The sequence below is a fragment of the Corapipo altera genome, unplaced genomic scaffold (assembly GCF_003945725.1).
Source record: "Corapipo altera isolate COAL_440 unplaced genomic scaffold, ASM394572v1 68, whole genome shotgun sequence".
Classification (NCBI taxonomy): Eukaryota; Metazoa; Chordata; class Aves; order Passeriformes; family Pipridae; genus Corapipo; species Corapipo altera.
The window spans coordinates 2,098,861-2,122,690 of NW_020884919.1; the positions used below are offsets into that span (position 1 = coordinate 2,098,861).

General features: G+C 47.4%; 1 protein-coding gene across 1 annotated transcript in view; it reads right to left on the reverse strand.

The window, feature by feature from the left end:
• The window catches only part of MBD5 (methyl-CpG binding domain protein 5), a 66,111-nt gene that overhangs the window by 3,979 nt on the left and 38,302 nt on the right, over positions 1-23,830 (reverse strand). Inside the window, 7 exon segments of the mRNA XM_027656188.1 lie at positions 618-693; positions 2,616-2,689; positions 6,408-7,613; positions 9,386-9,618; positions 10,914-11,331; positions 11,333-11,907; positions 21,324-23,474. Of these exon segments, the coding sequence (XP_027511989.1) occupies positions 618-693; positions 2,616-2,689; positions 6,408-7,613; positions 9,386-9,618; positions 10,914-11,331; positions 11,333-11,907; positions 21,324-23,474 (4,733 nt within the window).

Below are 23,830 nucleotides of genomic sequence, written 5' to 3' on the forward strand. Positions count from 1 at the left end.
AGTTGCATGTGCTGTGGTGGATTTTTTTTTTAAATTTTCCAGTGGGCTCCAATGAAATTACAACTAAATATGAAGATGAGAACATTATATAAACTAAATTTTATATCAGGAAGATTCTAGACTGAGATAATAACAGTGAATTATGGTAGAAAAAACACTGTTGGATGTGATATTAGAAATACTCTTTTTTAAAACTTACCTTTCATGGCAATATCTTTCATTTCTCATGAGGAAAACTTTATTCCAAGAGATTTACACGCAAAGAATGATCCTTTCAAATGTGGTTTCTACTCAAACTGAGAAACAAATGAGCCTGATTTTGTGTCATTAGTCAGAGAAACCCCCTGGAACAGGAGTGGGACTGGAACTGATCCCAATATTTTCAGGCTCCGGGTGGAAATCTCTTGTCAAAAGCAATAAAACTGGCAATGCAACTAAAATTCTACGACTTTTCCCATCTTTCAGAACTACCTGACATTTGCAAACTGTCTTTTAATGCAGGAGAACCATTGAAAATTCCACATTATTGAAGGAAATAGAAACAAAATTGGGTAGGAAGCAACTCAAGCCAACCCTCCCTCACGGACACGAGCAGGGATAGAGGAAAAGGAACTTACATTCCCAGACATTTTGTCTAGTTCACTCATGGCCTCGTGTATAGCAGCTTCTAAATGGTTATTTAGCTTTCCACTTCTGGGAGGAAAAGAAATAATGCATCAGTCATTCTGGATAACAGCAAAAAAACCCTTACAAATGAATGATAAACACAGGAACTCCTTGGGAATGTTGTAACTGTGGAGCCTCCCGGGTTGTTGGAGCACAAGCAGGAAGATCAGACCTCTGGATAATATTATGGGAAGTGAAGCTTGTGTTGGAATTGCTGAAGAAAAGTTAAATATCTTTCTAACTTTAAACAGGTGTTGCATTAATTACCTCAAATATTCCTGGTTTGACCCTGGAATGAAGCACCCCAAGGGCTGTGGGACAGCTGGGGGGAAGACTTTGTTCTTCCAACCCCAAATTATCCCAAGGCACTGAGAGACACCACTATGGGCATCCAGCCCCATATCCTCAGGAAGTAAGGAAGTGCTGTCATCCTTGTTATCCTGCCTTGGAGAGGCAGGAAGGAGAGGAAGAGGAGGAGGAGGAGGAAGAGAACCATCTCAACCATCTGTATCCTGAGGGGAGGTGGTGGCACAGACAGGGAAGGGAAGGGAAGGGAAGACCTTATTCCCAGCTGGCACAGGAGGTCAGTCCCTCACAGGAGACACTCCCTATAAAAACCCTTCCCTCTAATCACAGAATGGGTTGGAAGGGACCTTAAATCCCATCCAGTGCCACCCCCTGCCATGGGCAGGGACACCTTCCACCAGCCCAGGTTTCTCCAACCTGGACTTGGACACTTCCAGGGATCCAGGGGCAGCCACAGCTTCTCTGGGCAACCTGTGCCATGGCCTCCCCACCCTCACAGCCAACAATTCCTTCCCAATATCCCACCTAAATCTCCCCTCTTTCAGCTGAAGGCCATTCCCCCTCTCTTTACCCAGGAAATCAAGCTCATCAGCTCAGCTGGGATGTTCTTCCCAAAGTCATTAATCAATGACTTTGCCACATAAATCTAGAACAGTACATGGGAAAATGAGGAAGGGTCCATGAGGAGACATCAAAGGATTTGACCCATGAGATAAAGTGAAATAGGGATGATCTGGGAAAAAACAATCACCAAAACTGTCTATCTGGCATAAAAATCACTTCTCTTAAGCATATAAGTGACATATAAATAAAAGCAAAGCTCACAATTTAAAAGGAGGGGAAGAGGGAGAATTATTTAATCTCCCATATTGAGAACTGACTTGGAATTCTAACACAGACTTAGGGAATATATTTTCCCTGCCACAGCAAATAAGCAGCAGCATCACAGAACAAACCCAATCCCAATTTCTACTTTGTCATCCTTTTAGAAATATCCAGAGGGTTTTTTTTTTTTACCCCCAAACTCCACAATTTTCCTGGTTTTGTCTATCCTGATGCTTCACATCCCAGAATTTGCTGTCTCACAGTGTTTCTATCCTTGTGTTTTCACTAAAAGCTAAAAAGGAGGATAAACCCCACCAGCTCCCCCAGGTCTGACCCAGAGCTCTGCACTGGGTTGGTTAAACACAGCCAGGCCCCACAAATCCTAAAACACTTCCCAGCAACGGGAAATAACGGGAATGTCTCTGAATAAACCTGTACAAAAAACCTGAATAAAAAGGGAATTTCCCTGAACAAACCTCTGCCAGAGGGAGAGGGAGGAGAGAAGGGTAGAGCTGGTTAAAAAGCGTTATTTGGTCACAACAGTTTTGATGTAATGACTTTTATTTTTGGTAGAAACTATAAAATCAGGAATCCTTCCCAGGAAAGCTCACACAAGCAGGATGACATTTCACAGGGGCTACTGGAACTACCAGGAGAGGCACTAAAAATTCAGATATCCAAGATCTCGGGTGAGTCTGTGACTCTCAGAACCAACAGGAGGAATCAGAGAATTATCTCCTCAGTTGGGCTTCACCAAAAGGGAAGCAAAAAAATTGGGATGGTTGTATTTCCCTGGTAAAGAAGGAGGATTTACTCACTTCCTGTTCCTTTTCCTGGCTCGGCTGTAGGCCTCCAGCCCCTCTGTTAGTGTCTTCAGCTTCTCTGGCTCCACCTGAGTGAAGGGATGAACACCAAACCACGTTACCCAGAGCTGCAATCACCACACATCGCTCTCACCCCCCCGGCAGCCTGGAATCTCATCCCAAAAAACCAGGCAGGCACAGCAGGCTCCACCCTGGAAAGCATTAAAACACTGGGACACATGATACAGTCCTTACAGGTGCCCCCAACATCAAAGTGTTTCCATCACCTCTGATTTCTGGGTGGAAAATTGAAGGCCAAATTCCTTCCTATTCCAGAGGAAAAGCTTTATTTGTGCTTTAGGAATCCACGACTCCTCACTAAAAGAGTCCTAAAATCAGTTATTTCAATTTTTTCTTTAATTTAAGAACATCCTTTAGCAACCTGCTGAGTCAGGGATGGATTTGAGCAAGGGCCAATATTGGTATCTGAGAGTGTTTGAACTGGAAATTTGAACAGTGGGTATTTTAAGCAAGGGGTACCAGTTCATCCCAGCACAAACAATAAAAGCAAGAAGATAATTAATTAATTATATCACCTCTGTAATTTTAGCATTTGCATTCTCAAAACATGAGTCCACTTAACTCAATTATTTTCATGTGGCCCAAGCAACTTCTGCTTGTGAAAACAACCAAATCAGGATTTATGACACACCAACCTAAAGAAAAGCTGAATTCTTTTTTTCTTTGCTACATCTTGATTGGTATTTTTTAACTCGACAAGAACCTGCTTTGTTAAAAGTACAGCTTTTGTGTTCTGACACAGGGAAAATGAATTCTATAAACACAAATTTATTAAATTTGTACAACCCAAAAATGAGATTGAAATGCAAATTCCCTCCAAACTCAGCCTTTTCAATTCCTAAATAATTTATATTCCCCACGGAACTGATGTTTGGATGTGACAAGGGGGAAGTTAATGAGTGAGCAGGTTGTCAAAATCTCTAAAAATACAAGTTTAGATCCAGTTCCCCAAGTCTTGACTCAGGCCTGTGCTAATGAAATTGGAGAATAATTCCAGGAGTCACTAATGGAGGAATCTGCACGTGGGGAGGTGGGAATTCAATTTTCAGGAATTCAATTCAATTATGCCACAAGTTGGAGCGTTTTCCCCCTTAAAACTGTGCTCACTTTTAATGCAAATACTTCCAACAATTCCTCTCCTCGCTGGATTTTGGAAGAACACAAATGCACAGGGAAGAAACAGAACTTATTGGAAACCTGGGGAGCTTTTCCAAGGCAGGGAATTATCCCTTTCCATGTGTATCTAAGGAACAACCTGCCAGGGCCTGTAGCCACCTGCCACGAGATAAATGAGGAGGTTCAAGGGTAAATAAGAACATAAAGAATTAATATCATGTTTGGGTGACAAAGGACTTGTGTTCAGCAACAAAAAGGACTCCATGTCTTCATTATTGCTATTTTGTGATGGTTATACATTAAACCCCACTTTTTTTAAAGAAGTGTCAAATTACTACAAAACAGGGTATCCAAAGCAAGTCTACCAGATTAATAATTAATAATTATTAACATCAATAATAACAACCATTAATAATAGAATCAGTAGCAACACTAAATCATACACACAGATGGGGTTTCCAGCACGTGGATAAGTCACACCTGTAAGACTAGAAAAGCCCAGTTTAACCAGGCCAGTTTAACCAGCCCAGTTTAACCCATTAAGAACAGTGTTTGCCCTGAGCAGATTGACCAAGGAAAGCTCAACAAAGTCTTGGACCTTCCCCTTGCTGCCCTCAAACCCTCGGTCCATTTGAGGTGGACAGTAATCAAACTCATTGATTTAATTGCACATCCTCTGGTTTAGGATGTGTGGATTCAGACTCGCTCCTCTCCTTCCCAGACATCTCTGCTCCTGCTGCTGCACCTCCCTTGGGCTCCTCTGACATCCAACAGCCAAGAAAACAAGGAAAGGAAGGTGCAAGATTCCTCCTTTCTCCTGCTGGGGAAACCCCACCCTGGCTGCTCTCCAACACACCCATTATTGCTCTGAACACCCCCATGGAAACCAAAATCAAACCATGTCTAAGCCAGAGAACAGGGAGAAGCACAAATCCCAACAGCAAATTGATGTCACGGTGCAGGAGGGGCATGTTTGTTCCACAAACACTTCCAGAGATGTTTCAGGGAAGCTCCACGGAAAAGAGGATTTCCAGAAGTGCTGCAGGTGACTCCCACCATGGATGTGACTGAAGGGCAGAACTCCTGAAGCCCATTTGGTTTTAAAGGCAATTTCTTTTTGGTTTTCCAGGTTATTTCTCTTGGTTTGGTGCGTTGTTTTTTTTTTTCCCTGTATCCCACCTTTCACCCCCAACTCCTGCCCTTTGGAAAGGCCGTTCACTCTGGGCTTCTTGATGGAGACAATCAGACACACTTTTTAAAATTTTTTTTTTAAATTTAAACTGATTAAATTAAAGGTCTTCTGATGCCAGAGGTGATCCATGACTTCCTGATGAGGGACTTGAAGTGGTACCTTGACAGGAGCATTCCCAGGCTTTGCTTCCCTGTTTTTTGGGCTTCAGCACCCAATGAAATGGGTGCCACTGGATTTCTCTCACACAATATTCATGGAATGCACATAAATCCCACAAAAACAAAGGAGGCAGGTTTGCACAAAGCAACAACACATTCTGGTGTCCCCAAACCGGGGAGGAAACACGGAATTGCCAAGGAATGGAAAGCAAAATAAATTCACCTCTTTACAGGAGTTCTAAACCCAAAACTCTTCAGTTATATCCAACACAATTATATCAGTCACAGAGATGTGGACACACAATTTTGGAAGTTAATACATAAATCCATACTGGGAATATGTGAGAGCCATAACTGTGTTCCTGATTCACACGGGACAGGGATATTGTACCTCTGATTTTTCCAGTTTTGTTTAATCTTTAATAATTTGGGGTCTTCTCCTGTGTCTGTACTTTGTAAACTGACTGGAAATTTGGGGATGTGACCATCCCAAGGATTGAGCTCTGCAGCCTTGTCCTGGTTTGAGCTGGGACAGAGTTACACCAGGACAAACTCTGGAATATTGTCACCTGCAAAGAGAGACTGAAGTTCTAGAGAATTAGGGTGCACCAACCCCAGTTATTTTATAAGAACTACAAAGATAAAATGTTATACAAGTACTAGAGACCAGACTTGGAAATATTTACCGTAATAAAGTAACCAGTAACTCCTTGGTAACTGTATTGCCTGTATATTCCCCAACAAGCACACGATTTGTGGACACAAAAGAAAGGATTTCAGCATGAAAGAGCAAATTTCCTCACTACTAAAAGATGATCCAAACCTCCTTTTACGCTGAAAATGTTGAAAATGTGTGTGCATTTCCTCTGTGTCAATCAGCAAGATTCCCCTTATTACACACTCCTCCTGCTGATTCGATCACTTCTCCTTTTTTTGCAGTTTCAACACTTTCAGGTATTTTCACACCAGGTTTTGACACAGCCAGAAATTTGACTGAACACACAATGGCAGTGAAAGCCTTTTTTGGGCAACACCACTTTTCCATGCACAACTGATTTAGTAAAGCCCAAATCTAACCTGCCTGAAGGCAACTGGCACCAGTTTCTTACGGGAAACCACGGGGAAATTCAGTCCTACGAGCTACAGGTAAGGAAAAAAACCAAACCGTGCTGCTAAAATAAGAGACAAAGACTAAAATGACGACGTTTTGGTGGGCACGTGGAGAGAGAGAGAGAGATGTGCATAGATATATAAATATACCTTCCCCTCCTCAGCGTTCTGTTGACATGAATTGTGAACTTCTTCCTCCCTCACCAGTTTCCCAGGCCATGAAGTGAGTCCTTTGATCTGGCCCCAGACCAAGTCGCCCACGTTGAACGTCCTTGGCCTGTAGTGGAGGAGCTCGTGGGAGGAAGGCGAGTCGGGGTTCCTCAGGTCCTCCTCGCTGCTGATGCTTTTAGCATCCGAGGGGCTGGGCACACACCCATTAATGCTTTTGGCATTAAAATCTCCATTGTAATGGATGTAGTCTTTCACCAAGGAGCTCTCCAAGCTATTGGAGGAGCTCGGGGATTGCTCTTCCAGACCCAGGTCTTGTTTGGAAGCGCTCAGCAGGTCCCCGAAGGCCCTGCCCTGCTGCGGCCTGTTCCCGTTGATGTGTGCACAGCGTTCCACAGTGTTCTCCAGTCTGTCCTTGAAGCTCAGCATAGTTCTTTTGTAATTGTTATACCTGAAATTCTCCTCCAGCGCCTTCTCGCTCTGGCAGTTCCTCTGCGGCAGCAGGGCCTGGTGCTGCTCCCCCGGCAGCAGGGGCAGCGCCGAGGCGTTGTTGGGCCTCTCGTGGCACGGGCTGCCGTGCAGGTGGGAGTGCTCCAGGAACTCCTCGCACTTCCACCTGTTTATCTCACCCACCGGGCTCTGCTCCCCTTCCCACTGTTTTTTGGGGGTGTTACAGCTGGCCGCCTTGTAATACTCGTAGCCCTCGCCCTCCCCGGGGTTCTTGCCGTGCTCGGCGCCCTTGGGGCCGCGCGCGCCGCGGGCGCCCCTGGCCCTGCCTTCGTGCTCGGGCACGGCCACGCCGCGGCCGTGGATGACGGCGCTGACGGCGCTGGAGAGGTTCAGGGGGTCCCCGATGGAGGCTGTGAAGGCACTCATGGCACTCAGGGCGGGGATGGGGCTCATCTGGGTGGTGCTGCTCACGGCCGTGGTGATCACCACCTGCATCCCCTTGCTGGCCGCGTCTACCACCGCCTTGTAGATGGCGTCCACCGACGGGTCCCCCGGGCCACCCACGGGCAGGGAATCCTTGGGCTGCTGCCCCAGGGGGGGCTCGGCCCGGGGCTGCAGCTCACAGGAGGGTTCTGGGAAGGGAGGGAGCATGGCGTTGGAGCTCTCGGGAACCGGCGCCATTCCCATCTGGGTGATCATCCGCTTGTTCAGGACCGCGGCGTCCTCCTGCATCCTCACCTGGGGAAGGACAGGAGAAGATGGGAGTTGATATTCGGGATTAACGTTTCACGGAATCGCAGAGGTGTTGGGGTTGGGAGGGGCCCCTGGAGATCACCCAGTCCAACCCCCCTGCCAAGGCAGGGTCACCTGGAGCAGGTGACACAGGAACTCGTTCAGGTGGGTTTGGAATGTCCCCAGAGAGGGAGACTCCACAACTATTTCAACAGATAAACTTGGTCTCATTTTAATTAAACACCACGGTGGTGGCCAGGGTGACTGTTCCTCACAGAACACCACTTCAGTTTGATTAAATTCCAGTTATGAAGTTAAATGCAGAACAAGGTAGAGAGAAAACAAAAACCCCTAATTTAGAGGAAATCAGACCCACTGGCTCTCAGGCTTCGCCTTGTGGATCAAACTGGACACCTTGACATGATCCAGTCCCCCATGCACTGCTGAGAGTGCAATGTCATCCCTTCCAGAGCCTTTCAGGAATTTCCTCATCTGACTGAGCTCAGCACTTTCCTTTTCTTCTCTCAAGTCCTAAACAACTCTACCAAGGTCAGTAATATTGTTACAGAATCCCAGGATGGTTTGGCTTGGAAGGACCTTAAAGCCCATCCAGTGCCACTCCTGCCATGGGCAGGGACACCTTCCACCAGCCCAGGTTGCTCCAACCTGGCCTTGGACACTTCCAGGGATCCAGGGGCAACCACAGTTTCTCTGGGCAACCTGTGGCAGGGCCTCCCCACCCTCACAATCAAGGATTTTTTCCCTAATATCCCATCTAAATCCCACAACCTTCTCTTCTCCAGGCTCCTCCAGCTGAGATGATCCAGTCCAAGCTCCAGCTACAGGAGGTGGCACAGGATCACATCCAGGTGGGTTTTACGTATCTCCAGAGAAGGAGATTCCACAGCCCCCCAGTTCTGTTCTCAGCTATTCTTTCCTCCCTTCCTGGCACCTCCAGACTAAACCAACTGAGCTTTTTGAACTCTTTGTCACATCCACAGGCAGGGACGACAGTGGCAATGAGAGCATTGTAACAAAACACCGCAAAGAACAACAGGAAAATATTCCAAAAGCCCCTTTAACTGCTTACCATGACCATTACTTATAGAACTGGGAATCTGGTGCAAAAAACCACTGAGATAAAGCTACCAAAATTCACACAAGAGAGGGAACAGGCAGGTAGAAAACTGAGATTTTGCAGTGGGACATCTACACTGAGAAATGACACATTTCCTTTTCCCTCCTTACAGGTCACTGTACATTCACTCTAATCCCTGTTTTCTTCAGGCTGCAGAATCCAATAGCTCTTCCATGCAGTTGCAGTGGGAACACAAGAGGACTGGCACCCACAGTCACCTACAATAACTCATTAAGCTTCTAATCATTGTGAAGTGGTTCCAGCATTTATTTCTCACTGCTGCATTATCAGAATGGGCTGAATGGGAATTTATGATCCTTTCTGCACAATGGAAAAGAGTTTTGCTAAAAATTCATAGTATTGTCAGCACATAAATAGCATATTTTTTTCAATACATGCAGCATAACTCCTTCCAAGGAAACTGGACCCAATTCCTGCAGAGAAAGGTATAAAATTTCCATAAAAATGTCACTGATTTGCAAAACCCAGAGTGAAAGAGTAAAATGTAGACAGTGTATATATATAATTTATATGGATCATATTGCCTTAATCAGCAAAGAAACCCAGACCCTGGGGGATGTAATTTTACCTCCCGAGAGCTGCACATTTGTTGGAATATTGCTTCCCTCTTGCTTCCTACCTGGAAATTCTGGAACAGACAGGCCATGGGGTTTGGGTTGTTGGCTGGGCCAGGGATTTGGGGCTGGCCCTGAAAGCCCTGCACGTTCTGGTAGCCCTGGAGAAGGTGCTGCTGCTGCTGCTGCTGCTGCTGCTGCTGCTGATTGGGAGGAAACATCTGATTGTTGTTCAGGAGCGACTGGAGATGACTCAGCTGATGGTTGTTCAGAGTAGTGTTGAGGGATGACATGTCACCTGCAACCCAAACACAGGCAAACACGAGTCACAACCATTCCCAGCCTTCAGCAGGAATTTCCTTGACTCCAGTTTTAACTGACTGCTGAAAATGCCTCTGTAAAACAGCCCTGCTCCCCTCCAGCCTCCCAGAGGTCCTCAAGGGATGTCTCTCCTGCTCTTTGTTCCTCCTTTCTTGTGTCACATCCACTTGGATCTGCCTGAAGGGCCCTGACAGGACTCTGGGAACAGCCAAGTTTGGCAGAAGGAGCCTCTGTGACAGCCCATGTCTTGGAATCTCCTTCAAACAGCACTGGGGTGGGGAGAGGGAGGAGGAGGAGACACAGAGAAAAGTGAAAATAATTCAAAACCCCAACAAAACTGATTTTTTAATAATTATGACACGAGTCAGATGTGAATGAGAAAAGGCTTTTTGCCCCAGACATGGAACACTAAACAATTATTTTTGTACATTCTAGAGTAAAAATTGTATTAATAGTTTGTATTATATGAAAATCTCAATGTGGAAATTCTAGTCCTAGTAAAATAACTATGAAACAGTAAAGCTTAAAATTTTTTACTTTGTTTCCCTTTTTTTTAATAAAAAGCTCTGGTTTTCCTTAAAATTTCCATTTGCAGAATCACTGGTTAGTTGTATTTTACATGGAAAATGTCAGGTAGGGTTGAGTCCACTGCAGCCATTAGTAGATCAGTATGAGGTATTAAGTTAAATATTTAAGTTAAAATACTTTATCAGCAATTTGCCATTTAATTCCTCACATTTAATTAGATACACAGATCAAACAGAGAAGCACTAACTCTTTTACATATTTTTGGTAAAAATAATCAAAAAACCATCACCCAGGATAAAAAACATCTTGTGTTTAAGGAGTTTTTAGTCACTTTTTTTTTGGGATGTAGGTGTTGGTCCTGCACAGCTACTCCCACTAACCCTGTGCTGCCACACTCTGCACCCAGGGAGGCTCCTGAGCTGCTGCTTCCTGAGCAGTGAAACAAGTGCTGACAAAATTTTCGGGTGTTTATAGAAGGTCTAGGTGGCAGAATTAATAATTTCCCAAATCAGTATTAAACACTGAGGAATCCAAGCAGAATTTGCTTTAAATCTCCTGCCAGAAGAGTTATTCTCCACAAACAAGCTGTCACACACACACATAAAAAAAAAAAGGGTGGCAAAGCAGAGTTTTTGCAAAGAGAAACTGAAATCCAAAGCTCCCCCTCCCCGACCCTCTTCGTTTGATTCCTTTCTTTATTTTTTTAAAGTTTCCTTTTATACCTGGGAAGAAAACTGGACTTACCAAGCAGGCCCGTCCCCAGGAGAGGGTTAAGGAGCTGTGGCACCACAGAGTTACTGTTGAGTTTGGCTGGCCCAGGAGCACTCCCAGCACTATTAGATATGTTCAGCAAGGTTTCTGCCATGGACACCACGGCCGTGCCACCGCCCAGCGCCGAGACAGACAGAGCTGCCACCGCCGAGGACGTGGTGGTGGTGGTGGCGGTGGCCTGGGAGGAGGTGGCAATGGAAACCTCCGGGTGGCCGGCGGAGTTCAGGACACCCCCCACCAGCTGGGGGTTCAGGGCCATGAGCGCCGAGGGCCCCGAGCCGGCGGGCAGGAGCAGGGGGTTGGAAGCCGTGTCGGCGCCTGGAAAGCTGGGAATGGGGTTGGACAGGAGGGTCTCCACCCTGGAGCCGTCGGGCAGGGGCTCGGGGGGGGGCCGGCGGCTGCGCGACCGAGGGCATGGGGGGGTTCTGCTGCTGCAGCAAATCTGAGATGGTCACATTGAAGGATGGCACGGGGAGCATGGCAGCGGCTTGGGCTTGGTTCTGGAGCAGGGCTGCCAGGAGCTGGAAGTGCACGGGCTGCAGAACCTGCCCGTCCACGTCGCCGGAGAGAAAAGCTAAAGCGGCGTTTACATTCGGGTTGAGAAAACCTAAAGGGTTGAGGTTGACCTCGGACTTGCCTTCTCCCGCTGAAGGCTGCAGGATATTTAATAGGTTCTGGTTTAGGAGCTGCTGCTGATTGACGGGCAAGGAGAGAGGCAGGGAGCTGAGGAGGTTGGGGTGCAGGGCGGGCGGCAGGCCGCCGCTCCCGGCGCTGTTCTGCGGGAAGGGCAGCGGCGCCTCGGGGCCGGAGAAGGGGAAGTCGGTGCCCACGGGCAGCTGGCCCTGCTGGAGGGGGGTCCCGGCTGCCGTGGTGACAATGACACCGTCCTGCAGCACGGAGGTTGTCTTGGTGATGGCGGGTTGGCTGGTGCCGGCGATGGCGATGGACGATGACGGCCCCGAACCGCCTGGAACACAAACAAATCCAGCTGTTAACGGGGTTCTGCCTGTTGGAGACACACCCGAGTCGTACAAGAACCCAAACCAGTCGTGTCTGACACCCACACACGGGAAAAAGGATGTTTGGAGCACCCAGACTTGAGTCCTTTTACAATATGGATGGATCTGCCACCAGCTACTGCAGACGCCCATCGGGAATTACTGAACTTGTGTTTCTCCTAAAGTTCTTCAATGGGGATAGAACAGGATTTCATCCATCAGCACAAACCCCAAAGCAACCAGAACATAACAGAGCCAGCTGTGGACCAGTTATGGTCCCAGTTAATCCCAGTTTGGGATTAACCACTTGGGAGAAGGATCATGGATCATGTTGGGTGCAAGAGTGTGAGAACACAATCTATTTCCATTTCTATTTAATTCACGGGCTTCCAGGTTTTAAATTATTATTCAAAGCATTATTTTGGACTCCTGAATTAAAACACATGATGATTCTAATGAGTAAAATACGTTTTGATCCAGCTCTGTTGGCATGCAAGGCCCCCAGTGATTTATACGGAAAAAAACGTGGATTGGGGTGGTAAAATCAAACCCATCACTTGCATGAAAACAAAGAGCAACTGGGTAAATTTACTATGAAAAAGTTACAAAGGAAGAGTAATAAAGTTTATCTGGGTATCTTTACACCCCTTCAGCAAAGCTGAAGTATAAAATACTGTTATTTTTTTCCTTAAGGTAGAGTCTTGAACTGGCCCAAAAAACACCTGGGAGGATCAAAGCAAAGGGAATTGCCTTGAAATATGTCCTTCTACTTTGTTTACTGCAGTTCACTGGAGAACACTGGAGTATTAGATTTATATCTAAAACTGTGTCATTATGAATGGATCTAACGATGGTTTCATGCAGTGAAATAACTTTCCATCCTCAACTGCCCTGCAAATACCAGAGATCAGAAGGTCCCAAATAATCAATTATAATTTTTCTCCACAAATACCATTTGAAAAGGGATATTCAACCACACACTCAGCTGGTAAGAGCTGAACCAACTCTTTACATCATTTGCAACTTAAACCGCCACTTTTCAAGCACTGTGACATTCTGACAACTCAAAAAAAGGGTCCAAAATTAACACAGAGCACGGGGCACTGCACTGAACTCAGTTTGGAACAAGGAAGGAAACCCCCAAAATACACATCCCACTGCATTTCCACTCATGGCTTCACGTTCAGCACCTCAGATTGGGCAGGAAGAGCAAATAAAAAGCTGCTAATTGGACAAACTGCCCAGAAATAAGCCAATGACAAATCTATCAGTGTAGATCCATGAAAACCAACTACAAGTGGAGGTTGTCACCCCCCAATGCACCCATCCTGCTGTCACCTGCTTCTGGAGCCTCTGGCACCGTCTCCAAAATAAATAAAATAGGAAAAAAAAATGGTTTTCTCAAGCCCATGTGCACACATGAAGATGTACAGGACCATGCTAGGCTTGTGATGGGTCACTGTGGAATCACTGAGAAAAGACTTTAATTCTATTTATTCATCTATTTATTCGTTTTTAAAAAGCAGGAGAAGTCCCAAAGACCGACCTACGGATTTAAGAGATACCATTCCCAAAGTCATCCCTAGTTTTAATGGAAGAATCAGCTGTAGCTCCCAAGGGATGGGAGATGGATGTTTGTAATTAATTTATGATGCTGTTTTCCATTCAGGTGAAGGAGCACATGGAAAAGTGTTTGCTGGGAAGCAAATCTCAAGAGTTGGAAAACTGCTGCTGTTTTTTTGGCAAACAGGGCTCTGTTCTCTGACCCATCACCCACCACTCCTGGAGACTCCACCAGAGCATTTTCAACACCTGTCCTTTCTCCAGATTAATTAAACAACTAATTAATTGCTACTGAGGAAAAAAAAAAAATCCTGATGGATCCTGAGTAGGAGGAAGAAAATGTGTCCTTATTTCAATCCAGGCTGGAGAAGTTTGGGAGTGGAAGAGGTGATGAGCAGCCAGACTTCAGCAGGAAATAAAACACAGACAAACATCCCCCCGGAGGGATATTTGATAGGAAGGCACAGCAGGAATTGGGGGAGAAAAGTCCCAAATTGGGTAGCAGCAAAGACAATATTTACAGCTACATTCTGGGACAGCTTCATGACTGAACTGCCAAAACATGAGTTCTGGATCTCTTCCCAAGTACCACCTCCGACAAGTCAATGTTCCAGATGAAGATGTGCAGGCACAGCCATTCCCACTGGAATACAGAAGCTGCCAGAGCTTCTCCATGCCTGGCCCCAGGCCAGGAGATAAAATCTGAGTTGCATTTTCCCCCTTATAAAAGAAGCACAGTGCCCATTATGTGACAGACAGTCCTTCCCTCTGGGATCCCACGGGAACTGTCCTTCCCCAGCTCCACAGGAACTCTCTGAGATCCTGGCTTTTGGAGGTGCAAGGAAAAGGAAGGGATGCCCAGGATCAGCAGGTGGATGATGGACTCGATGATCCTAAAGGTCTTTTCCAACCCTAACAATTCCCTGACTCTGAGATAGGTAGAGTTCCCTGAAAGAGCACAAAAACAGGAGCACCAAAGCGTGGGAATGACTCTGGATGTGCTTTGGGTCTGAACTTCATTCAAAGGGATTTCCAGACCCACATGTTGCATTTACTGGAACTCCCTAAGGAGAACAGGATCACAGCTGTGACCACCTGCCTTTCCCTTGGGCCTGGAGAAGGACAACAGTTGGAAGAAAAGGAAGAGTTTTGACAGGGCACCGACTCACACAAAACCCCAACACCCCCAAAACCCCACCCTGAAGTGGTTCATTGTCACCATATCCAGGCTACAAGAGGACAATTAGCAGGGTTTGGATGAGAAACACAGACAGGAGTTGAACACCAAAAGGAAATCACCACTGGGATTCCAAGTCTCACAAAACCATGGCATTGTGAGCCCTGGAAACAACGGTCCTTAATGACCAGAGGGTCTGAAGGGTAAAGGTGGAATGGAAACAAGGATGGAGGAGTGGGACCAAAAGCCATAAAAGCCCAGGACAGAGCCTGGCTCGCAGCTCCTGCAGACACAGAGCTCTGCCAAAGGTGCTCCTGCCAGCTGTGCTGGGAAAAATAACAAAAGGAGAAACATCCAGAATGCAGGAAAAGCAGCTCTGTTGTTCCCTAAGAGGGCCAAAGAAAATAAATGGAAACTGAATAAGATCTATATTTTTAACATCATTACTTATTGTATTTAAGACCCTTTTTTGTTGTGTTCTCTTTTGACAGCAGGTTCATTTTCCTGTGTGCATTTTATCTGTGTTCATTTCTCAAAGTATTCCTTGACAGGTTTTCTTCAGCAGAGACAATGAAATAAGGGGTGTTATGTGTTCCAGAAGATTCCCCATCCTTGTTCACTTAAAATAAAGGAATCAGAGTGGAAGGTATTTATCATTAACTTCTCAGCACTGTCCTTCCATGAAAAGGCAGGAATACACATGTGCTGTTGGAATGGTGGGATACAATCCATAATCTGCCTTGGTTTGGGTCCTGCAGGAGTCATGGAAGGTGTCCCTGCCCATGGCAGCAGTGGAACCAGGTGGTCTTTAAGATCCTTCCCAACCCAAACCATTCCATGATTCCCTGATTATAACTACATGTATATTTTCCTAAAAGACTGCAGTTAAAGCACGCCAATGAGAAAACAATAATGTAAATAATATTATACAATTAATTTCTCTGTGAGAAACTCCCCATTATGTATTTTAGTATTTCAGTAGCCAAGAACACATTGCTGGAATTTGTGGAATAAAAATAATCCCTAAAACAGGTGTGTGAAGGACTTAGAAAAGTAAAAGTGCAGCACTTGCTTATTAGCCACTAACACCTGAAACGTTTCTAGGGTTGAGGACAAAGAAATGTTATGGATTCCACTTTCTCAATTCTTACTTTTCATAGAACCAGAGAATTCCAGGATGGTTTGGGTGGGATGGGACTTTAAATCCCATCCAGTGCCACCCCCTGCCACGGGCAGGGACACCTTCCACCGGCCCAGGTTGCTCCAACCTGGCCTTGGACACTTCCAGGGATCCAGGGGCAGCCACAGCTTCTCTGGGCAACCTGGGCCAGGGCCTGCCCACCCTCCTAGCCAGGAATTCCTTCCCAGCATCCCATCTAACCACTCCCTGTGTCCTGTCCCTCCATCCCTTGTAAACGGTCTCTCTCCATATCCAATAAAACCACAGCTCCCTTTGTTTTACACTGGGCATTTTCTTTGCTGCTCGTTCAATTCAGAACATTCCAAGTTTGGGAAACCTTTGTCAGAGCTCACATTTAACTCCCGGGTCCTGGAACTTGCTCCAGCCTCCACCACTCCCACTCTCTCCTGAGGTTAAACCCCACAGCTCCCACAGAAGAGATCTGCACAATCCTTCCCAAAAGATCCATGGGAGTGGGGAGAGTTTCCCTGCAGGCCTGACCCCGGGATCAGGGAGGTGTGAAAGCACAAAAGGATCACTCAGACGTTGCGATTATTCCCACAGCTCCCGTGGTTTGTGACTCCTCCACCCACCAGGGTCACCCGTCCCTGCTCCAGGAGCTGCTGCAGCACCACATGGAACAGGAATTAATAACAACTTCAGAGACACAAACACAGAGTTTGCAGCAGTGTGATATTGTTAAATCAGTGATTTTCAGAGCCTTCCCTTTCCCAGTGTAATCACTGATGGAAAACACACCTCACAGGCACTCAAAATCCCAGACATATTCCTGCTTTAGCTATTCCACCCCTTCCCTGTACACTGGGAACCAGGAGCTAGGCACTTCAACCATTATATTCTCCCTTTTCTCTTCGCAATGGAAAACATTTCAGATGTTTATCTGGCATCCCCTTGATTACAGGGGCTAATTCCAATTCCAATTCCAATTCCCAAGGAGGCATAATTCAGCATTTAAGCACCAAGTGCTGTCAGTCCTCGTCCTTATCGAGATCCTGCACGGGAGAATTGCAAAAAATGGACTAATAAATAAAACATCCTCCAGCAGGAGCAGTTAAAAACCTGAAATTCCCTCCTGTGCAACTCCCCATCCTCGTGGAATGTGCTCTGCTGGGAAATATTTACCTCCCTGTCCATGATATCCATGTTGCTGTGCCCACAACCATCACAGGGGTTTTACACTTACAACAAAACAACTGGAATGTTGGCCCCAAAATTCTGGGGGGAGGGCAAAAAAAGCCCCAAACTGTTTTTAGGACAACAGAAATCCTGAAAATTGGGCTTTTTTTTAATATTTAACACCTGACTGATTGTCACCCTTGGCTCTTCTCCTTCCCCATCTCCTCTGAATTCTGAATTTCACCCTCACCGCTGTTTTTTTAACATGATTCCGGGAAAACTGTTGTGCTGTGCTCAGCTGTGGCTGCAAAGCATTGAGAAGCTAAAAATTCCATAAAAAGCATTATTTCCTTCAATAATCCCCACTCCTCCCCCTGGAAAGGGTTGGATTTGCCCACTGGTTCCACTTAGGGATATTTTGGGATGGTGAGAGCTAAATATGTACAGGAAATCCCAGTTAATTAATTCAGTTTTTCTCCACAATAAGGCTCATCTTTCTGTGCTATTTTATTACTGTTTTTCACAAATCCTTCAATTTTTATCACTGTAAATTCCTAGGAAACTGTATGGCAGTTAAAGTACCGACCAGGGAAGGGTCTGGTTGAATCAAAGGCCGTGAGTTACAGGGAAATTCAAATTTTGAGAGATAAAACAACGCAAGAAAACCACAAAGTGCGTCTAAAAAAGCAGAGAACATTTTCCCTGTTCTTTACAGTTCTCATCTGAATGAGAAAAATGATCACTTTTCCCTCCCCAAAAATAATAACAGAGGAAAATAAGGTGCAGATTCAAACACCAGCAATCGCTTGTCATGGTTCCCAAGCAGGGAAAAGTCCCTCTGGAAGTTTCTGTAACCCCAAAATCAACAGGACATTTCAACTGGCTTTGTAATTAGGAGAGGAGCTGCTTGGCATCCTGTCCAGGGGTTAGTCCAGTTTAATAAGGAATTTTTCTCAGGCACAACGAGTCCCCCAGAGGTGCCAGCTGCTCTTCTGAACTCGGGAGTCAGGAAGTCCCACTGATTTTGTAATTCCAGGAGATCTAAAGGAATTTTGGGAAGCAAATCCGTAGACTCACGTGTTCAAATACACCACTTAATGTGATATATTTGAAAATATTCCACCTTTGATGCACAGAAAAAGACCGTTTTCAGGGAAGCAAGGGCCTGAATTAAGTTGATTTTCCACTTAACCCACCAGTACATTTAACCTTTAATTCATAATTCATGGATGTGACAGCACCATCACCCCTTTGCATCCAAAGCGTTTCCAGGGGATTTTGGGATACAATCCTGCCAGGAGTATCCCCAGTTCCACTGAGAATTCCCATTTTTATGTTGCCAGAAATTCACTCAGCTTCTCTTTTTCTTTTTCAATGTGTTTTATGGAGTTTGCTTTGGTTTGTTCTGTTTTTTAACCCAACTGAGCTGACCCTCTGCATTGAGTGGATTAAATCCAAGCCTCCTAAACCACTTCTGGTTTTCCAAGGCCTTGTTCCATTCCCAATTATCCTGGCTGCATTAAAATAAACCCCTCTGGAGAGGGACAGAAGCTCCTCCCTGTTTAATTATATTTTACTATTACTCTTCTGCACATTTCACCAGTTCCAGGGAAAAGGATAAAGCCTTTATTTGCCAAATCTGCCCCAATAAACTTCTCATGTTTCTGATCTTCAAGACAACTTATCATCTTTATTATTATTTGCTGTGGTTACTGTGGTTCCCTTAACTTCCCTATCAGCAAGAAAAACCTAAATAAACCAACCTACAATAAAATCCATCATCCAGTGACACAGCCCCATCCTAATAAAGAGAAAATCCCATCACACTCCCACTGAAAATTACCTGGGAACTGCAGATATCATCTCTGGAAGGAGAAAACAAGAGCCAGAATAACAAAGCTTGGTCCATGTGGTTAAAATAGAATTAAAAGCTCGGCTAATTGTGGGGATTCACAGTATTTTTTCTCCCAGGAACTATTTCGGAGCAGGAGCTGTTCTGAGTGTTGGCACAGACACAGATTTAGCAATTAAAAGACTTCAAAACAAAGGGGAAGGAAAAAAAAAAGCCACAAGCTGAAATATGAACAGGAGATTCCTGAAAACATCTTACTCAGCTCTGAAAAACTGAATTTAATGGGCTTTCACCAGCTCCAGCACCAAAACTAACACCCCAGGACAGGATAATTCCCAATATTCCTCTTCCCAGCTTTGTCCCAGAGCTGAGTGCTGACCGGAGACTCACTTTTATTTTTAACACAAGTTGTTATTAACACAAAATACTCAACATTTCCCACGTTGTTGATGGAAAGAACATGAAAACACAACAGAATGTCCCCATCTGGAATTCCACAGCCTGTGGATGAGACGTAAATCCCACACCTGAGCCCTGTGGGGGCTCAGGCAGGAGGCTGGGGGAAGGTTTATGTGTAATTTTAGGGACTAACACAAGGATAACACAACGTGAGGCTCCACCTCAGAGAAGAAAAGGGGTCTCTTCATCAGGAATATTCAATAAAATAATGAAATGCAGGTTGTGTGTGTTTTTTAGGCACGGAAACTAAAGGAACAACCTCTTGGGCAGCGAGGGATGAAACATATTCCCAACTTTCTGCCTACATGGAACTGCTACTTATCATTTAGATAATGCCACTGAAAGCTTTATAGATATATTGCTGTAATTCCAGCAGCCATTCCCAGGGGACTGGGAATTCCACAGCAGAGCAGAAGCTCCCAGGTGGGGTTTTAACCTATTGCTGCTCCTACACATGGATGAGAACCAAAGGGGGTGTTGGTGTTGAAACATTTTCTTGTGGGGATTGACACGGATTTGTTTGGCTGCATTTGCCTTATCCAGCTTTCCTGAGGATCCCAGGGAATACAAGCACAGGGAAGCAAACTCCTGGTGCAAAGCCAGACCTTTGCTCCGTGCAGAAGGTAGGACAAAGTCTCCAGAGGGAAAATGCCTCGGGAAATCTCCTCTGTGTCACCATGACAAGGCAAAAGAGCCACATGAGGACTGAGAGCTGCATGATTGCAACACCCCCCAGCCCAGGGAAAATCAGGTCTTTTTATCCCAGGAATGGAGAGGAACCCTTCAGAATTCATCAGAAACCGTGAGCAGCATAACATTAGACAATTATTTCTCTGTGATTCAGCTTTTGTAGGATTCCATTCTGCATTTTAAAGGAGGAAGCTCAGGAAATTCAGGTCAGGTTCTTGGGTTATTGAGAGACCAGCTGCACCTTAAGGTCACTTTGGTGTGGGCTGGGTTTTCACTCACACAGGTGCCACCTTTCCATGCTTTGCTCAAACAGAAACAGTCCAATGAAAGTCACATTTTTAAGCTGTTCCCCTTCTATGTTTGAACAGCCCAGAGACAGGAACAGCAGCAAACCTGTTTTCTCTGCGGGTCTTCACCGGTGAACAAACTAGGAAATCTCTCTCTCCACTCCTCCAACTGAATATCCAATTTATCCAACCATTGAATTACCACCTTAGTAAAATTATCATGATTAAGGCAAACCCAGACTTGGCATTTTCTTGTGCTGGCCCTGGAAAAGGTTGTTTTGTAAATTTTGGGACTCTTTGTATCTTTGACCATACCAACTCTTTAATGGCAGCAGTGAGGAACACGTGTATCACCCAGACACTCCAACCTGGGCCTGGACTAGCAGGGTATGCTGGAAAAAACCCACCAGTTTATTTGGGGAAGTGACAAAAGAGGTGTGGGAATGTTCAAAAGTGCATGGATTTTATTCATGCAGTGTGTGGAAGTTCAGAGGAGCAGGAGTTGGCACAGGAAGGATGATTTTGTCCAGGACAAGGGAGATATATTCTTGTTTACCACTGGTTTGGATTAGAATCCCAGAAGGGTTTGGGTTGGAAGGGACCTTAGAGCTCGGGGCAGGGATACCTTCCACTATCCCAGGATGCTCCAAGCCCCATCCAGCCTGGCCTTGGACACTTCCAGGGATGGAGCAGCCACAGCTCATCTGGGCAACCTGTGCCAGGGCCTCCCCACCCTCCCAGCCATGAATTCCTTCCCAATATCCCATCTAACTCTGCCTTCTGGCTCAGCCATTCCCTGTGTCCTGCCACTACAGTTCCTGAAGCAGATTCCCTCTGTCCCTTCCCTGCAGCCCCTGCAGACACTGGAAAGCCGCTGTGAGTCTTTTCTCTTATGTCAGTATCTGGGTGTGAGCACTGACTTCTCACATGGGTAAACTCGAGTTTAAAACACAGACATGAGGAAGGAACCCCTTTAAAACCAGCCATCCCATATTTCCAAGAGCTCAAGTGCAGGGGAATCCCCCCAGGAGGCCACGTACCTGCTTCAGGGCTGCTCTGGTTACAGCTGCTGCCGATGCTGTTGGGGATCACCGGAGCCGAGGGTGGCTGGAGTCGCGCCTGAGGTGGGTTCTGGTGCAAGGAGTTTCCCAAAGCCATTCCCGACTGCGGGAGCATCCCGCAGCTCCCGCCCGCCTGCATCTGGCTGATGAGCCCTGCCAGGTGGTTGGTGCTGCCCGGGCTGGCCCCGTGCCCGAAGGCAGGGTTGGGGCCGTGGCAGTGCAGCCCTTCCCCTCGCAGGGGCAGCCCCGGCGCCAGCGGGGCCTGGAGGCCGCCCGAGCTCAGGGCAGGCTCCGGGAAATGCATCTGGTTCCCGGAGCAGGGCAGGGCAGAGCCGGAGCTCCCACAGCCTGTGGAACTATTGCTGCTCACGTGGGAGCTCTGGTAGCTCATGGACTGCAGGAGCTGCGACATGGAGCTGATGGGGAAGGAGCTTTGACTCTGCTTTCTTATCAAATCGGATCCGGCTTTGGAAACCCCAGAACTGTCCAACTGGGACTGTCTCAGCAGGCTCAGCACCGTGGTGGGGGGCTGCTTCCTTTTCCTCAGAGGATCCTTTTGCTGAGACATCAGTTTGTCTCTCAGTGCTGCTCGGCCGCTCTGCCCTTCCGTGGTGGGGAGGAGCACGTTGGCAGCAGGAGGGAACATGGAATTTAAAGTGCTGTGTCCTTCGGAGTTGCCGCCGCCGGCAACAGGTCCAGAGTTGCTACTGCTGCTGTTGTTGGTACCAGCGAGTTTGTTTTGATTTGCTAGCTGTGCTTTGGCTGCTGCTGACAGTAAACTGCTGGCTGGGAAAGAGGCAGCGTTGTGCTGGTTCAAGATCTGGTTTAAAGGCATTCCCAGCAAACCGGGCTGACTCTTCAAGGAACCGCTTCCAGCCGATGCAGCGGGAAAAACTGCATTGTTGGGAGGATTCAGTACATTGCTCATTCCAGCGATTAACGGGTTGGGGATGTCCTTGTACTGGCCGAGTCCATCGTGCTTGGTGGAAGGGCTGGATGGCATGGACGGCCTCGGCGAGCCTATGGTCGACCTCGGGGACCTGGGAGGGACCTTGATGCCGCCGCAGGCCGACTGCGGCCCGACCGGGGGCAGCAGGAAATTCCCGTGATCCGACGACGTGGAGGAAGAGCGCGACCTTTGGGGAGAGGCCTCGATCCTCCCCATCCCGGGGCCCATCATGTGCACCGGGGAGGTCACGGGCGACGGGGACAGGGAGGTGGAGGCGGAGTGCTGGACCCTCTGGCCGTGGGGCGCGTGGTTGGCGTGGGCGGGTTTGACGGTGGGCAGGGGCAGGTTGCTGGGCAGGGGCACGACGGCGGGGGGCATGCTTACATTCATCACGGGTACCTGAGAGTGGGCGCTCGCGTGGAACGGGGACGGGGGCACGATCACGGGGTTCTGGCTCGCCGGCTTGCTGGGAATGGGGTCCAGGATGCCGAGGGGATCCTTCTCGGATGGCAATGGCTTTTTCTGCAGGGCGCACGACGGCGGCGGAGGGGGGGGCGGGGGCGGGGGAGGGCCCTGCGGGGGGGGCTTGTGGTGGAACATGGCCCGCGGGATCTCCATCCCCGCGGGAAAGCTACACAGGGGCTTTTTCATGACGGGGCTTTTCGTGGGCAGGGTTGGGGACAGAGGTATGTTAGTCCTGCCGGCCATGGCGCAGGATGACTGGATGGGGGAGCCGTGTAGCATCACCGACGGCGGCGACAGCGGCGTCCTGCTCACGTGGATGGGGCTGGAGTTGGGAGCTCCGTGGAAACCGGGATTGCTCCTGGTGAAAACGTCGGGGCTCCCCAGCGGGTCAGTCCTGGGAGAGATGGAGCCGTCGCCGTAGATCTGCGATCCCGAGGAAGCCGGGCTGGGCATCCCGCCGTGGCTGCCCCGGTACGGAGACTTCTGTCCCAGCTCACTGCTCCCCAACCTCTGCCTGGGATACACAGGATGGAGCTCTGGCTGCTGGCTCCCGGCCATCTCTTGCACGTACAGCCTCCCCATGGCATTGGATGCCCCAATCATCAGCTTGAAAGGAGTCTTACATTCCGGCATCACGGAATTTGTAATTCCTTCATGCGGTTTATTCCTCGCGGATCTCGGAGTTGCTGCTCGAGTGGGAACTACTGGAGTTGCACCTGGTGTTAAAAACACACAACAGTCACTGTTTGGAAACGCAGCATCACAGGTTTTTCAGTGCAGAACTACAGCGTGTGAAAATATTCCTAAAAGCAAGGAAGCCTTTGGCTAAACTTTGGCTTCCACAGGAATGAAACCCCAGGCACTGAGGAGCTGCTGGAATGGCGCCTGTTGCCCTGTACAGATCTTAATTTAAATCCCATATAAATATGGACAACTGGAAACCTTTCTCCTGCCCTTCTGTCTTTTCTGAGCATCACCTCCAGCGTCCCACTCCCGGATTTCCAGCAGCAGCCCTCTGGCAGGAGCAGGGAGCCGCAGTCGCAGGGAAAAGGAGCCTCTGGCACCATCTATT